Below are 17,940 nucleotides of genomic sequence, written 5' to 3' on the forward strand. Positions count from 1 at the left end.
CTTTCTGTTAAAGCACCTTATTTTCAGTCATTGTAATTTGCTAAGCAAGTTTAGGAACAGGAAATATACATGTGTCCAGATGTGCCCAAAAGATCTGCCAGTGCTAAAACGGGTTACAGCCACCCCTAAATGCATTGAGACCTGGTCAAAATAACAAGTCAGTTGATACGTACAGAGCAAAAGTTCTTCATTAGCTGAAATCTTCAGATTCCTGCTCGGCCCAACAGAAATTCTGTGAGACGCGCTCTGAATACATATGCTGCATCCTAGAGATAAGCTTCACCACTTTACAGCTGTTCTTTCCTGAGGTTTCTAGGGGTTATTTTGCTCTCCTACTTGAACTAAAGGAGTCTGTATTGACTTCTCATTTGCTATTTCCAAAAAGTAGCTTTAGTTATAAGAGTACCTTTCAATATTTGCATTTATATTCAATGTGTCTTCCTAGTATCTTAGCTGTGGTTTGACAGGCATTTGTGCTTTAGAGGAAAAATCCCCTTACCTCCAGTATCTTTTTCTTTTGACCTTCATTCACTTTTCCAGCCAAGCAGCAATGTGCCAGAGCATTCTGAATTATGTACTTATTGGATTTAGCACTGGGTTCTTTGAAAAGCTTTGGTCCTGCGGGGGAAGAACGTTAAGTCAGATAAGTTAGTCAATAACCCAGCAAAGCGTTACTTTAAATACTGTCAAGTACTTTTGCTATTAACCTTTTAGATGCACGAAAACACAAATCTAGAAATAAATGAAATAAAGCTCACAAATTTCACAAAGAAATAAAACACCATTCTTTCATTACTAACAAGTGCCTGCCATCACAAATAGAACTCCACCGGCCCATCAATCAAACATGAACTCCCTAGAAGCTGACATAAAAACACTCAGCACTATTTTACTATTTACCATACAAAGTGATATTAGGTGGGCAAAAAAAGTCTTTCTAACGATGGTGGTGCAAGATCTTTGCATTATCCTATGGTGTATGTTTGGAGAAAATGGATGAAGACGCCATTATCTTTGCATTCATAATATAATAAAGAATTAGGAGGCAGACTGTGAAGTTTTTAATAAACCACAAAGGATCTGTTTGAAACAAAGGCCCTGAATATTTAAGTTCACATTACTAAGAAAACTATTTTCCTGTTGCATTTTTGTTTTTGCTTTTTATCACGCTACTCTAAATTGAGCTTGAATTTCAACTTCTCTTGACTCGCTAGAAGGATTGAAATGCACAGAGTAACTTTTGAGTCCATCTGCTGTTCTGAGCCTAACTGCAGTTTATAAATGCTACTGAGTCAGTACCTTTATTACGTACTTCAAATTTTCATCTTGCATGATAACCATGTTTTAGATATTTTCATTGCTATGGAAGCATCCTCATCAAGTTTTAGAATTCCCAACACAGGCAATCAGAACATTTTCATGCACAGAACCACCAACAGAAAGGTACTTTTCTGAATGTTGTTGTCACTGACCTGTGTATTCTGTAGCAGAGGCGACTGAAGAAGTTGTAGATGCATTTTCCCAATCTTTTTCACCATTACGACTACCACAGCGACTCGGAGATATGAAACCTTCCACAGACTCAGACCTAAACATTAGTTTTAAAAACTGTTTTAAAAACACCAATATTAAGAGGATAAATTCACATTCTGTATACTTTTACAGAACACACATGAAGACGACTCGTTTCTGAAATTCACTACGAATCATTATCTCTGATTTCATTTTCAGGTATTTCTAAATGCAAAACATATTCCTGTGTCCCAGTGAACACAATTCTTTCCTGTACCACCACTTACAGGAAATCACAGAAAATAAGTTAGTACGTTAAGAGAGAAAAGAAGCTACGGAGCTGCACGTAGCACACTGCTTTAGTAAAATATTCACTTTGAGATTGAACTACAAACAGGTGAATTCAAGAGGCCACATCTGCGCCTCATTGACAGCTGCCCCATTTGTTTACTTGGTACAGTTAATGAGATAAATGTCCACGGTTTTATTTCCTAATGCCTGAGAGTGGAAACAATCTATGTCTTACATCAGAAAAATATACCTGTTCTCAAGTAGGAAATATACAGATCACCTCTTTCAAATCTATGTTAATTTTATATAGATGATTTCTCTAAAAAACAAGTGGTTATTTTAGCTTTACCTTGGCGTTCTCTTGCCTGACTGCACACTCTCATTGTCCCCTGTATTCAACGATGCCAGTGAAAGACTAGATACTGAAAAAACACGATAAAGCTGTGAACCTGGATAAAAACAAAGTTAAAGCTTAAAAATCTATGCAAGTAGCAGAGTCTGTTCATTAGACCCAACACCAGCATCCAAAAGTTTCTAAGCACTTTTATGTATGCTACTCTTACTCCAGTACATGATATACCTGCATGCATATTTGGTACTCTGTATTCACAACGCTTTCTGACACACAATCATTTGCAGCTATCTGGGATAGTCTGCAACTAAGCATTAATGTGAAGCATGAACATGGGCACCACCCAAATCAAAGAGTGCAATAAAAGTTAAAAAGCCCTCATTAAAAAAAAACACAAAAACTTCAGAGATTTCATTTAAAGCTTACACTGGACTCTAGGAAAGCATTAATGAAATAGCTTAAATTTCATTGGAAGATGAAGGGAAGCTGCTAGAGAAAATCCAGTAACATAACAAGGCTGTAACAAAAAAGGATAACAGCAGTCTGGTTACCTTCTTCTAACTGTAAATTGGCAAGATTTCTTTCAATCACTGCTGTAGTCATCAGATAACTAAATGAATTTGTTCCACATGATTGCTGCTGCTATGATGCTCATAACTACACATGCAGCAGCTAACCAAGTTAAACAGAATAAAAATACCAAACAAGAGAAATGTAATTCTGACTGTATTGATCAGGAGCCTAAGCACTCCTACTTTACAATGATTGTTTTATTTATCAACCTCCTTTCTGCCAAGTGTTATTCGTTCTTAAGTTTGACAGGTATGAGAAGAGATTAGTGACTGGTAAGAATACTTATGAGTGTACGAAATTTGTTGCAAACACTGCTGTTTCTACAGGTTTTCATACAGCTAAACACTTCTGTTTCTTAACATATGCATGCACGCATAGCAGGTAAGTGACATTCATATTTTTATTTCTATTGACAAATTTTGCTCTCTGGTTTTGACATGTGCAGCTTCAGTTTAGCACATGACACTTCTAAATGCACGTGCTTGTTAGTACCAAAACCTATGCTGGTGTTTTAGCATGAACAGACTCTTTTTCCACATGAACATGGGTTACCTGGTGGACCTTTGACAGGTGTCTTAGGTGACTCAACATGATCCCTATGAATAGACTTTGGACGTGGCTTTTTTTGTTTGATTGACAGAGAACGTGGTTTTATAACAGTATCCATTTCTTCCATAAGCTTTAGTTGTTTCCTTCTCATGTATTCTTGCTTAATGAATTCTCTCCGTGCTCGTTCATCCTCCTTCTTCTGACGTTCTTCTTCTGTTTTGCGTCTAAAGAAATCATCAGATAAACTCAACAGCAGCAACTTTCCAAGGTAACGGTTATAGTCAGCACACTGCCAATGAGCTAAACACAAATATTAGATTTTCAGAGCTTAAGAGTTCTCAGACATCAATAAGAGGAATGGAGGAACTTGCCATTGTACATTTGTGCAGACTGAAGCCCACACTGATGAGCCCTCCCTCAGAATTTCAAGTGCAGGGCAGGATAACGATCTGAGAGGCATCAATCAGGTTAGCAGGGCTAATGTTCAATGTAAGCTATGGACTGAGACCACCAGCTGATTTCACAGGACCAGCTGGCACATCTTCAGCTAGGCTCCTAAGCACATTTGGCTCCAGCACTAAATAGCCTTGGATATATTGAGATGAATAATTTGACATAGAAATTACGCTGTTAACTATGACATTTCTATGTTTGTGGTTACCTGCCATTTGGATAAGGATACTTAGTTAGTTTTACCTTGTCTCTTCTTTCTTATGTTCCAGCTCTGCTTCCAGCTGCTGCTTTCGAAGCAGAGTCTCTCTTTCCCTTCTCAAACGCTTCTCCAGTAATGCGGCTCGTTTCATTGCCATATCATTTTCTGCCTTTTGATCATCCTAGCAGCAACAGTATTTGAAGGAAAAAGGACCCAAATATTAATATGTCTACATTAATCAACTGATTTTGTCATTATACACTTAACTCTAGATTGGATTGCAGTATCTTAACACAGTTTGGAGATAAGTAGAAACAAATTAATTTCAAAAGATTTTCCTTAAGAATACTAAAAAGGAATTTTTACTTCCTAAGTGAAACACAAAATTGAACATTGGGATGAAAAAAATTGTTAAGTGCAATGTTCTAGTTTAGAGTCAGACACAAGACCTCATAAACTCCTGTGTTCAGCTTTGGAAGATTACATGGAAATGAAGGCAATTTGTCACAAAAAGCAATAACAAGGCAGCGTATAAAATAACTTCTGCTGATCAAGCCAGATGTTTTCTTAGAACTGAGAATGTTCCCAGACAAGAAGGGCACGTGTCCTTTCACCTTTTGTTGCAAGATTTTGAGGTATTCCAAGACAGGAAAGCTAAATCTTTCTGGCTTTCATTGTCTAGACATCCCTCTCCTATGTATATTATAGCTAAAAGCCACCATGAATATAACTTTTAATTTCAAAAGGGAGTCTCAAAAGACTGTACTCCCATAGGTAGGCAACAGAGAGATAAATGCTCCTCAGTGAACAACTGAGATATTAAACCCACGCTGTAGTTACACTTGGGCATGGAATGGGGAAGTAAGAGTTGAAAAGGTAAGTAAGCATATTTAATTAAGGTCACAAAAGCTTACGTTAGAAAGAAATGTACATTCGGCACACATCTTCCTCACCAAAACCCCCAAGCATTCTCCCGTGACCAGGAAAGGGGACACTCTGCCATGCTCAGAACTGCAATACACTAGAATCTGACCGCTCTTATGCTGTCAATTACTCATCAAAAGCAGAAGATATGCTTGCACATTTATAGTTGCTTTGACTTCAATACAAAGTCATGACTGAAACGCCGTATCTGAACCAAGTAGTTCCCCTTTCAGAGGAAGCTGTGCAGCAAACATACACGTCAGGTAGTTCTCTTACCTTAAAAAAGAATCCACAACACACTTTCTGGTCATCCTCAAATTGTTCTCTATCGCTCTCACCTTCGTATTTCTCAACAGATACTTCCTTGTTTTCTGGTGGCTTCAAATCTGATAGGGAAACTTCAATTAAGTTAGCTGTTTTGGGAGCAGCTGTTGGTAATACCGGTTGGCTTAGCTGATCTTCATTTGGGGTGAGGCAGACGGTTTCTACGATGGGCTGAGATAATACTTCAGAAACACTGGATTCCAGGGGTTTAATCTCCTTTTCCTCCGACTTCTGTTCACACTTCTTCGGAAATTTTGGTCCTTCTTCTTTTGCTGCCTCTTCCGTAGGCTTGACTTCCTTCAAAAGACTTCCCTTCAACTGAGGTTCATCTAGCTGTTCGCCATCATCTCCAAAGCAAACAAACGATCTAGTCTGAATGGGAACCTGACTTGGAGAAAATCTTCTCAAGCGAGGAAGACTATCCACAGACCTTGGGGCAGTCAAGGTACGATTTAAAGGTGTTATTTTCAATTCATTTGGCCTAGGAGTCCTTTGCATTTTTATGTGAAAAGATGCACTCTTCCTATTGGATGACTGTGGAGATTGATGTGAAGAGCGAGGAGATTCCTGTGAGAAAGGTGCAACGGGAGATGGAGCTCCCATTTGCCTCGATGAAGACTTAAACTCCCGAAGCTGCTTCTGAGGAGAAGGCTGAGGAGGAGAAATAACCCAAGCCTGCTGCTCTCTCATCTGCATCAGCATCTCCTGTTGAAGGGACAGACGTTGCATTTCTTGTTGTAGAAAATGTAAGGAAGAATTTAGCTTTTCAATAGATTTGGTATATTCTAAGATATCTCCTTCATTATAATTTTCCTCTGAGGGGCTCGCTAAATTCCACTGCTTTTCAGCATCCATAGGAGTAGCAGGAGACTTGGACCATTTGTTGTGAGAATTTTCAGCGTTTTCTTTCAGCAATTCTGAAGCTTTATTAGTTTGTTCATCCGTTTTTTGAGTTTCTCTTTCTTTCAGTCTATTACTGTCAGTGAATATCTTCTCATCTTCAGCTCCTGCTGCTTCTTCTCGGAGAGGTGATACTCCGTCGCCTTTCTTTTTCACAATGTTAAGAAATGCCGTTCTTCCCATTTTCTGCCGCTGCTTAGTGAAAGCAGCTTCAACTTTCTTCTTCTGGGCTTCAATCGCTCGTCTCTTTTCCTCCAGCTTCATCCTAAGATGTACCAGCTCTGAAGCCAGTAACTGTGTAGTGTCTCTTCCTTGAGGAACAGATGCCTCCTCAGGAATATGAGTCCAAGCAACCACATGAGGAATATTCAGCTCAGAACCTTCTGGTGTGGTTTTCTGAGAACTGCTGCCACTGCTTCTACTATCTGTATGATTCAACTTTCTGAATTTCTGCTCTGCAAAACTAGTCATTTTAACCCCTGAACTTGAAGAAGCACTGCTGCCAGCCTGCGATTTGGTACTTACTGAGCTGGGACAGGGACTTAATTGATCTCTGTGATTGCTAGCTCTTATGTCATAATCCTGAAGAAATTTGGATGGTTCTTCCATATCAGAGTCCATGCTTACAGTATAATCTCTTAAAGAAGAATCTTCATCCATAGTCTCTGGAATATCTTCCGAAGGAACGTGTATTCCAGTATCGACTTCTGTATTGTCAGTCACGGGACTTAAAGCACCTTTTGTATCTGTGATCAGATCAGGGGTAGGCTGATTTGGCTTAACGTTTGAATTCAAGATGCTCATTTCCTGATTGTGAAGAAAGAACCCATTTGTAATTTGGTCTGTCTGGATAACTCTGGGAGATTTTTCAGTGTCATGAATTATCTGCAAAGCCTCTTCAATTGTTGGTGTCTCAATCTGATTGCCAAACTCATCCAGAACTGCTCTGTTTTGCAAAGCTCCGTTTGGAAACCTGCAGCGACTGCTTTCATTGGCATTTCTTTTATTTGTGGTAAAAGAATGATGGGCCTTTGTGTCTGTATGAGATACTGTGTCCTTTTCCTCTTCAATATCTTGATTCTCCTCCTCTCCATTTACTGGTCTGAAGGACAGATTTTTTCTAATATGTTTGGGCACACGGTTGTTGTTTAACGTAAGGCCTTCATTGCTCACAGATCTAGTAATACCTCTGTTTGAAGAAGATACTGGAATGCTTTTTTCTTTGTCAAAAGAAATGTCAAATGAAACTCCATGTAACGATGACCTTATAAGATAAGAATACAGGAAATAACTGAGCAACTCATGATTAATAACAAAATATTCATATTTGTTCTACAGGTTACTTGAATACTGTAGTATTAAATGGACTGTTACATGTACCATATTTTGACCCACTCCATTTGCAAACAGAATACATTAAAAGTGCACAATAGAATAGAATCTAATAACACTTTCTTTAGTAGCTTCAAATTAGTTTGAAGCACTTCAAGAATACAAAAATCACCAGTCTAGATCAGAATGAAGGTGTGAAAAGACTTGCAGAATAACCCTTCATTTTTAACTCTCACCATTTTAACTCAAGCTTACATTCTGTACATTCAGAGTTTATGACTGTTGTAACTGAAAAAGGAGACATTTCTCCAGCCTGACTGTTCTTACTATATAGAAATAAATAGCATTTGTGATGCTACTGAACTCATTAGCAATGTGACTCTTAACTCATTTGGCTAACTGTAGTAGGTAAACGTAAACATACTTAACACCAATGATTTTTAAAATAATTTATTTAAGGTTGTTTCCTATTATTGAATCCTCAGTCCATGACAGTTTTCTCTTTGCTTTCTACTTTTGTAAACTAATTACCAGATTTTGAAAATTCAAATTGCAATGGAGAATTTACAACACAATCACTTTCTAACCAATTCCTATGGCAAGACTACTTACCTTTTTTCTTTTGGCCATGTCCCTACATAGCCATCTACGTAAGACATTGATGTTGACCTTCTGATGACTCCTAAGTGAAATTAAAACGGAATCCAAGATAACATTAGTATGATTTTTCATAGCAGTTACTTCTTTTTCTTTAACAAATTAGTTTGTTTCAATACTTAAAATGTTGCAACAGCAGAAATTTCTTCTGAGAACACAACGTGAGCAACTGAGTTAATTAATTTCATCCTGTATATATATATGTTATACTCCTTAGACATCAAAGAACTTATTATTGAGTAAAATATAGAATCATAGAAGCATTTGAGTTGGAAAGGACATTTAAAGGTCATCTAGTCCAGCTCCTCTGCAATGAATAGGGACATCTACAGCTTTATCAGGTTGCTCAGAGTCTGGTCTAGCCTGACCTTGAATGTCTCCAGGAATGGGGCATCCACCACACCTTTCTGGGCAGTTGTGCCACCATAGAAGGCCAGAGAAGGTTGGTCAGCCAGGACTTGTCCTTGGGGAAACTAGTATTACTACAAATACTACTAAAGTAAACTAAAGATAATTGTTGTAAGCCATATTTCACATAATAGAAAGTGAATTCAAATAAAAAAATGCAAGCGGTACAAGCACAAACTTCCCCATTTGTATATTTTACAAATTTCAGAACTCATTCCGTAGCCTTTTATGAAAGACTATCCCAGCAACATCTGGCTTGAATAAGTTTTGAAGAAATTTGAATAACGTAGTGGTTTACTCAGAGAGTGGCATCTTGTCTCATTACCCCTTATATCCATTTGTAAAATGTTACCTGGGACAGATGAATAAGGCTGCTGGGGTGTATGCAGTTGGTGAGATGGCGTGTAACCTGGACTTTCCAATCTATAAGCAAGAAACATTGACTCAGAAGTAATACATCAAAAGCCACATTATAAAAGTACAGCAAGTCTTAATGTCCTGGGCCAACAAAGGATACCACAGTCTTCACACAACTCTCTTTCCCATTGCTTAACCTGCCATTTTTGTGTTTCAACAGCAGTACGTGCAAGGAGCGGATAAAGGAGATTCTGTGACAGATACATTAAGTACAGTAATAATATTCATCACTAGAACAGTAGTTCTACTCTCCCTTTCTAGTTAAAACAGTTTGTTTTTTTTTTAGTTCACAGAGGTTTGTAATAGCCTACCTGTTTGAATCCAGAATAGGCTTTCATAATGCAGTGACTGGAACCAGGCGTCTCTTCAGTACCAAACACAGACATGCACCAAGATATATGCTTTTGTATGTAGAACATGTAAAGAAGTCAGACTTCAAAACATGGTGGATTAAAACTTTTCATGTTCTGAATTTTGTTCACTCCCAAACTCTTTTTTTTCAGTAATTAGCTTTCAAGACCTTGTGCCTTTATAGTTTAGATACAGTGTGCTTTAGAAATGTTTCTAAAGAATATTTGTGGGGAGGATATTCTTGTCAATTTAAGGAAAACATCGTTAGTTTATAGTATACAACACCATCTTCTGTAAGTATACATTACAACTACTCTAAACAGTTTCCCTTTATTGCATGACTTTTGGTGTTAATAACACTGCACAAAGGCCAAACATATCTGTTTTAAATGGCATTTGAGATTTCCGTGAAAGCTTTTAAATCAGTATTTCTAAATTACCTTAATACAAGTATGCATTTAATCTGAAAATTTGTTTTACCACAAAAAAATCTTCATGATTCATTTTCTCTCAGTAAATAACTGATTTTGGCACCAAGACTGTGGTTCCATGGCAACTCAGGCATTATAACTGTATAACTGTGTGCTACCTCAGACCCACTCCTCTGTACTGCTCTGGCTCTGCACTGAGTCTACCCTGAGTCACTGCTGTAATTCAGCCAGCAGAAAAAACATTTACTTTCTCTGACTGGGTTACTTTTTTTTTTTGCTCCTGTCATTGTGTACTGAAGTGACTACATCAAACAGAAAAGCAGGCAGGAACGACCAGTTGGAACAAGAATGAAAGCCAGGACCAAGACATACTGCACTCAGAGCAATGTTGGCTGATGGCAAAATGCAGCCTACACATTAGATTTCTAGTGCCTGAATTAACTCCTCAGGCCTCTTCTTCATCTATTGATCCTGTGAAGTACTACCACGTTGTATAAAGTACATCGGTCTACGAATAAAGATGTAGCTCTTTCTACTACTTACAGGTTGCTCTCATAATAACTCCAGCACCAAAACATCTCCACCGCTTTTAGAGAGACTAAACAAGTGCTGTAATGAGACTGCAGAATGCATTACTCACCACCAACCATACAGACTTCACAGTGATTTTTTACTGAACAAGTCTGGGAAAAATACGCCATGTTACAAAACACAACGGTGGCAACTTACGGACTTGATAGTTCAATTTGGAACGGTACTGGTTTGTTTATGAATTGAATTCAGACGCTTAACTCAAAGCTCTCAGTAAATCCTCTTCAATTTACGAATCAGTACAGACAAAACATACACACTTGGACAAAATGTACGTATTTTTTTAGATGAAGAAGATCCTTTGTTACTACTGGAACTTGTCAGAGCAGGGATACGCTCTGTAGAAAGGAAGGATAAAATAAAGAGCTAAGACCTTCACTGGACTGCTTGCAGTAGCTTTGCACAGTGTGAACTGGCCTTGGGAACCTCTCTGTTCCAAAAAGTATACTGAAAACTACAGTTTATTTTTCTCCTGGCATAGTAGCTTCATTTACACTAAAATAACTTCATTGTCTGCATGGGAAACACATGAGATACATGCAAAAGAACAATTCAGAATCATGCCATTTTATGACTGTAAGAAACTGTATTCCCTAATACAAAGGTGGTATAGATTCCTAAATAAAAAACAACAATCAACAAGGGCTGGCAAGGAAGAATTTGCTGAATATTCAATTAAAATGCTAATTTTGTCCTTTCTGTGTCAGTTTAGAAGCCATCAATAAACCTTTGACCGCACTTTATAAACATAATGTAACTCTACCTCCCATTCACTAGGTTCAGATCAGATCACTGAAAGGCTTCCTTCACCCTGTCAAGAGAACGATTAAAAGATTGTGAAGGGGTACTACTGAGTCTCTGGCTTTACCTGTTTACTAAGTCAGAACCACATGGACTATCCACATAATTTCTTCTGTTAGCATTCATACTGTGAGCAGAAGCTGCATCTTTCACAGGTTCAGCTGCCAAGAAGAACAAAGCTCAAGTTACCATAGTTTAGTTCAACATCCAGACCAGAAAAGATTTCTGAAATAATCTGAAGTAATTCTTTCTAAAGATTTAAAAATCAAATGTTCGGAGATTTCATTATATAGACTGAAAAAGCAGTCACTTCCTTTCAGGTTTACCGTCTCGTTTCCACAGTCTTCATATTGACTGACTAGAGAAGGCAAAGGAAACATTGAAAGAAATCTCATTATGAGACACAGCATTATTATTATTTTCAAATGAAAAATATTTAAGTGTTCTTTTATTTTTAAATATTCTCAAATAGCTGGTTTTCTGTTAGAAAAAAAACAACAAAACAACTTTCTTCCCCACAAACCTAGACTGACGTTCCATGTGGGAAACAGTATTTTGGCCATCACTTGAATTAGTTAGCAATACTAAAAAAATACCTTTATAATCTCTTTCTGTGTTATAAATTATATAAACAAACAGACAAAAAAAGGTCACACAACAGAATTTACTTCCCAGCTCCTGGAGAGACAATCACATTACTGTTGTATGAATGCTTGAAATACCATGAACTCTATGTTTACTATCTCAAGATCTATTTGAGAACTGGATTTAAATCTGTCAGTTTTCCAACAAAAGCCTGTGCCTTGCATCCAGGTGCAAAGCGCAAGCCTCAAGTTATCCTTTTATCTGCTTCCTCCAGATTTCTGTTTCTTTCTCTTAGAAACTCTTCCTCAGACATACAGTTTTTCAGGCTAAATTCTGATCCTGACTCCTGATTCTGGATATAATCCCTGCAAGGGCATAATAGATTCTAGGCTTATTTAGGTCAGGAAAATTTGCCAATGATTATGCCACTATAATTCAAATGAGGCTTTTGTAGTAAACAACAAAAACTAATTATGATTTATGAGATGAGACGAAGGTTAACACGAGGAAAGAGTACTTTGCTTCTTTAAGGGGTGGTACAATGCCAAATCCTGTTAACAGAGATATTCACAGCATTTGGGAACGCTACAGTAATCTGAACTCATACATATTAAAAACGTGCATATGAAAACCAGTCCTTTATGTAGTTACCTTGGGGATGCACGACAACACGAGGTTGTACAAACGATGGCTTCACCACTTCAAACCACCAGAACAGTTCTGCCATGAACACCATGTAGTTGCTCTACAGGTAAAAGAATTGAAGAAATATATGTTAAAACACAACCCATAACTGCAGGCAAAGAGAATAAACAGTGTTTGGGATCCATCTCTGTTTCATCCAGTCTACATTCACATCACCTTAAAAAATGCAATGAGTAATGGTGACTTACAGTACCATCTATCTAACATCCCTAACTAGGGAGGCACACAGGATGCCTATCAAATAGGTTAGCCATTTCCACACATAAAAAAAAAAAAAAAAAGGTTAAAAAAAAAAAAAAAAAAAAGCCCTAAGGAAGTAAAAGCAGCAGCAGTACAGGACTTTTATTTTAACCTTTTTCAGCAAAAAAGATCTCTGGTTGGCTCAGGTATATGTGACTGTAAGGTCTGCAAGCTTTCTGCTGTCAATCTCCCAGTTAGTGGCTGTTTTAAGCAGAAAGAAATCTTGAGTTTTTGGACAGCAAATAAACATCTGACATAAACACTAAATATCAATTCATTACAGAAAACAAGTATACACATTAGGTGTAAGGATATCTTTATCAAATCAACCAAATTGTAAAACAGGAAATGTTTCATACAGAATTGAGATGATTTCATTTAGTATCAGTAAGTTTCAAAATGTAATTTAAAATATCTGACAATTCTGATTCAGATTCATTTTTCCTGGACATCTCTAATGCAGATAAGCCTCCACTTCAGAGAAGGGATGCTCTTAGAATGAAAGCTGCTCATGTAGTTTAGTAGACAGTGAAGGGATCAGCCAGATGTTGCCACAGTTATTAAAGACAAGCTATGAATAGACCAGGAAAAACACTCTATCGGATTGTTCAGCACAGTAGAAATGGAATGAGAAAAGATGCATAGCAAAACCTTTTCTGTGCAAGCTAAATACTAACCTGTAGCACTCTGATACAACCAGAAGAGAATACACATCAACAGAACAGTATCTACCTTTCAGACAAAATATGGTCTCTAATGTTACAATTTCTATGCCATCTGTTAATACTTTCAAGCCTTCCTTCCCCTGAAACTTGTACATTTCTAACTTGAAATATTTTTTACTATGAAATTATAACATGTTCTCATCATGGCTTTGTTCCCATCTCAAGTAGTACTGTATTTAAATATGGCAATTCCTATTTCTATGTGGAGACCAGGACTGAATAGTGCGGCTGTTCTATGAAGGTCTCAGATGTTTCTTCTGAAAGTATTTTCTATGCAGTCCTGAGCTGCTGAAATGAAGCTTGTTTTTCCATAACCCAGAGCAGCACTTAACAAAGAAAAGTGAAAGTGTTGGCTGCACAGCTCCATTACTACTCAGGCTATGCTGACGTTTTGTGATGAAATATCATGTTGGAATCTGCATTTTCCCTTATGTTATTTGTAGTCAGAAAAGTACGTTAATCATTATCCACGGGGAAGACAGACAACCAATAGCTTAATTTTTTATTTGTTTTTTGGATGGACTAACTGTGGGCCTGCAGTAACAGTGCTGGACAGAACGCAGATATTATTTCCACAGATCTTGCCTTGATCATGCCAGCAAGTTCTAGTAGCTTGTCATATGTGATCACTACATGCACATACACCCAGGAACAATCTGAAACATAACAGTATTTCATTAGTTGGAAAACCAGTCCAGAACTAAGCTCTGAACAGTTCACGCAGGCTGCAAATACTGCTCAGCAGATGGCAGACTTGCAGCTTCACTTACACTAAAACCATCTGCTGTACTTTTTCAAGTTTTATATTTCCACCTGCAGACTGCTCATTAGTTGCATGTAGTAAGATATATCAGTAGCTGCATTCTTGCTATTGTATCTTCTGCTACTAGAAAACATCCCTTATTTTTAATATGAGGCCTTAAGTTATTACTTGCTTCTGCCTCAAAGAAAGACATAAGGAAGCTTGATTTACAAAAAACATACACTAAAAAGATAAATTTTCTCTTAATTACCTCTATTTTCAACATTTAGAATGGAAATTATGAAAAACAGAAATAGTGCATCCAGTCTTGTCACTCAAACTAAGCTACATCCCTTGTAATATTCATATGTTTTAGATATGCACGTTTGGAGAACAACTGCAAGATCATGTATATAAACCATGCAAACCACTTATAATCAAATTAAAACCCAATAAATTTGATTGGAAAAGCAGCCATAGGTACATCAGGCATTCTCAAAATGAACATAAAAATCCACTGTAAAATTCAAATCAAAAGGCATGTTAAGATCTCTGCTCTGTAGGCCAGGAAAGGACGCCTGAAATGCAAACCAGTAGCTTGCATGTTGTCAAGTGTCAGGACAAACGTGTCCAGACCAAAGAGAACTGGAGTGTTTCAAACTCTGTGGAAAAGACCCTTCTGCAAGTAGTCCATCTGCTACATGTTTGCCGTATGTTCCACTACAGGTTAACAATTGCCACAACAATTCCAATTGCAAATTCCAGTATATCTTATTCCAGATTGGAACAAAGAACAAAGCCAACTAACATCAGTGAAATAAAAGCCCACTGTTTCCCTTCAAGTAATGACTGAGGAGGGTCTGGTCCTTCTAGGGAGGGAAACCCCTTAAACTATTCACTGGTTGAAACTTCCTCCTGATCTCTACTCCTTTTAAACCACCCAGATGCGAAGGTAGCCCCTGTGCTATCCCTCTCCACCCATTCCCAAGTGCCTCACCAAGCACAGCCAGCTGCTCTTCTGGGTCCTTACAGAGCCCAGATGCACGCTTATATGGGCTTACACAGGGCAGCAGCCTCATCTGCACAGCTGCCTTGAGATAAGAGGGAAAGCTGCACAGCACTACTGGATGAAGCCAAGTCCTTAATTTCCAGGATTAACCTATGCAATATATACAACAATCATTTTTCACATCACAGAGGACGCTCATTATACCTTCTACGCATGTTGTTACCTAAGTCACCAACTCCTTTACATAGGAAAGTGCATATATTCACAAGTGCTCAAATGCAACGTATTTTAATTCTTTAGATGGTCTGTTCTGCTCAATTCAGCAGATTTTCTCCAGTGAAAAGAAGCTCTGGAACCATGTTCTCCACTTGGTTTACAAGGCAAACGTTTGCTCTGTCAGCTCTTGTTAGTAACTAGGTACAAAATAAAGTACCCATGAGCTTAATTCAGATTCTAAGCAGTTCAGACTCGGGCCTGCGCTAAGAAAGCAGCAGCTGCTCTGTGCAGACCAACTACACAAATGTATTACATACATACATACCTATACACACTCTTAGTGAGAGAGGAGGCCTCTTGAGACACTCTCTGGACACCTTCCAAAAAGCCACTAGTGGCTCCCGCAGTCCCTACTTCTGAGAGGACACTGCTGGCTTCCCAAGCATTGCTCCACCCCAATGAAAATAACTGAGTCAGTGTGCAAGAATGACTTGTGTGAGGAAATGAATGCATGAGGTGAACAGCAGTCTGCTATTAATGGATTTCTTCTATTAATAATAGCAATGTAATTAGCAGAAGGTGTTTGCTATTGTGATGCACCTTACACTGACTCCATCAAAGACTGTAGGGTATGCACTCAGTGATTGACCACTCAGCACCAAGTCAGGATACCTGGTGTAATTTCTATGGCAAGCACTGTCATACCTAAAAAATTCAACTCCTTTTTTTCTTGATGCTTTTTCCAGCAACATATCAGTGGTTTGATTCTCTTTTGTTATTTCTGGCACCATTAAGAGCATAACAGACTTTTACACGAAGTGTCATAGTGCCACCTACTGAACAGCATGAGTCACCCTGAAAAGAAAGACAGTTTTTTGTTGGCTGACACCTGAAAGCACAATGCTAGAAATCCTAAAAACTCTTAAGGATATTAATTTTGTAGACCAGTTTAATTCAGTCTGTAATATTTAAAATACCTGTTTGGGAGATAAGTTTTTTCCAAGTGACAATGAAATTCTTTGTGGAACATATAAACTTCCTAAAACCCCCTTTAATCAGATGTGTTGCAAAGCTTAAAAGAGCTCCTTTAACTGTGCATTCATTTTGAAAGTAAATTATTCTAAACACTGGAAAAACCGAGTTCATAGCACAAGCCAAAGTTTCCATGTCAAGGTTTAAAAGAAAAACTTGGCAGTCCAACTGTGTAGAATTTACATCTAAATAAGTATCCACACCACAGCAACCTGTAAAAACATGGTCACAAAGGGCCCTTTCTCAGTTCTAGAAATACTCAAAATCTTTGAAGGAACTTTAAATTCCCTATAAAAACACTGTTCAGAAACAGCAAAATTATTGAGCCTGTAGCATTTTAGAAGCGTCTAAAATGATGCACTGGGATACTGACAAAATATTTATACTAAGCTTCTTATTTTATACTGGTTTGTGATGCGGTTCAAACCAGTATCTCCCATTACACCTACAGGACCACATGGGAAAACAGAGACAAGAGAGGCTGCAAATACAACAGACTTGTTACAAGTACACAGGTAAATTAATTTATATAAAATTTCAAAACACCAAAAGCTGATTGAAAGCAGTCATCAGGCAGCTTTGCATACACAAAAAGAACAACAGCAAAGTAGTCTAGACTTAGAGGGGCTGGTCCTGCTGCCCTTACTCATCCTGGCAGCTTATTATTTATTTGAAAAGGACTGGGTTCAACCCTACAGGAGACAACAAAGCTGTCTGTATTCAGGCTCCAGCCTCTGTGACTCAGCTTGTGAGAGTGCTGTAAAAATCATAAAAAGCAGTGAAATGACCCAGATATTTAGAAACCAATTACAGACCATCTGCAATGGATATGCTGACTCCATAAAAATAATATTTCATTCCCTAAAGGCAGGCCAACAAGAAATTTAAGAAAATAAAGAGCATTTATACAGGGAAAAAAAAACCCCACAATAATGAAGAACTGAAGTTACAATCGCACAAGAAATAAATCAATTACTCTGAATTTCCATGCTGCTTAGAAACGACAGGATAACCAAATGATTTTACTCTTCTGAAAAGATTAGAATCTTAGAAAGACAACAGTAAGAAAGAAGAGTGAAATCATTTTGCACAAAATCCAAGTCAGTAAAAATGTACTTTTTTGAAAACAGATTAAAATTAGTAGACCGACAGCTGCCAAAAGAAAGTAGTTCTACATCCTGCTGCAATTTGTTGCTTGTTGTACCACAAGAGATGCAATACGCTCTTCCACTCAGCCATAGAGCAGCAGATCAAAAGGCTTGACAATACTACTAGAAGAAACAGCCCTGTGGACACTGCTTACATTTTCTAAGTGTTTCCTTGTTTATTTTTTACCTTTACAGAAGAAGCTGCATAGAGCATGTCCTCAAGACTGAAATGGCAACACTGGTTAAGGTATTCCTGACAAAATTCTTGAATCAGCTGTAGGTTATACAGGCTGTCAGCCAAAGACATCGTCTCTTTCAAACAAATATCTACAAAAGAAGAACAGAAGTGAAGATTAGATACAGCTCCTGATCTGCTGTAAGTGCTTTTGTTTTCACTGGATTTCTGGAGCATTTCTGCATAGATCTGAACCTGATTTTTTCTTTTCTGCATAAGGAGATTTATTTTGCTATTT

At 37.8% G+C, this 17,940-nt stretch overlaps 1 protein-coding gene across 6 annotated transcripts in view; it reads right to left on the bottom strand.

The window, feature by feature from the left end:
* The window catches only part of CAMSAP2 (calmodulin regulated spectrin associated protein family member 2), a 63,491-nt gene that overhangs the window by 3,404 nt on the left and 42,147 nt on the right, over positions 1-17,940 (bottom strand). For 4 of the 6 annotated variants that reach the window (XM_015869461.2, XM_015869460.2, XM_015869459.2 and 1 more), the window contains 11 exons: positions 17,655-17,794; positions 12,302-12,395; positions 11,133-11,226; positions 8,827-8,897; positions 8,022-8,091; positions 5,130-7,341; positions 3,974-4,110; positions 3,281-3,501; positions 2,153-2,252; positions 1,473-1,588; positions 500-618 (listed from right to left, as the gene is read on the bottom strand). In XM_015869461.2, the coding sequence (XP_015724947.1) occupies positions 500-618; positions 1,473-1,588; positions 2,153-2,252; positions 3,281-3,501; positions 3,974-4,110; positions 5,130-7,341; positions 8,022-8,091; positions 8,827-8,897; positions 11,133-11,226; positions 12,302-12,395; positions 17,655-17,794 (3,374 nt within the window). The remainder of the gene's footprint in view (positions 1-499; positions 619-1,472; positions 1,589-2,152; positions 2,253-3,280; positions 3,502-3,973; positions 4,111-5,129; positions 7,342-8,021; positions 8,092-8,826; positions 8,898-11,132; positions 11,227-12,301; positions 12,396-17,654; positions 17,795-17,940) is intronic. The other 2 variants (XM_015869462.2, XM_015869458.2) reach the window with 1 other exon arrangement.

This window comes from Coturnix japonica, chromosome 8, assembly GCF_001577835.2.
Source record: "Coturnix japonica isolate 7356 chromosome 8, Coturnix japonica 2.1, whole genome shotgun sequence".
NCBI classification, from domain to species: domain Eukaryota; kingdom Metazoa; phylum Chordata; class Aves; order Galliformes; family Phasianidae; genus Coturnix; species Coturnix japonica.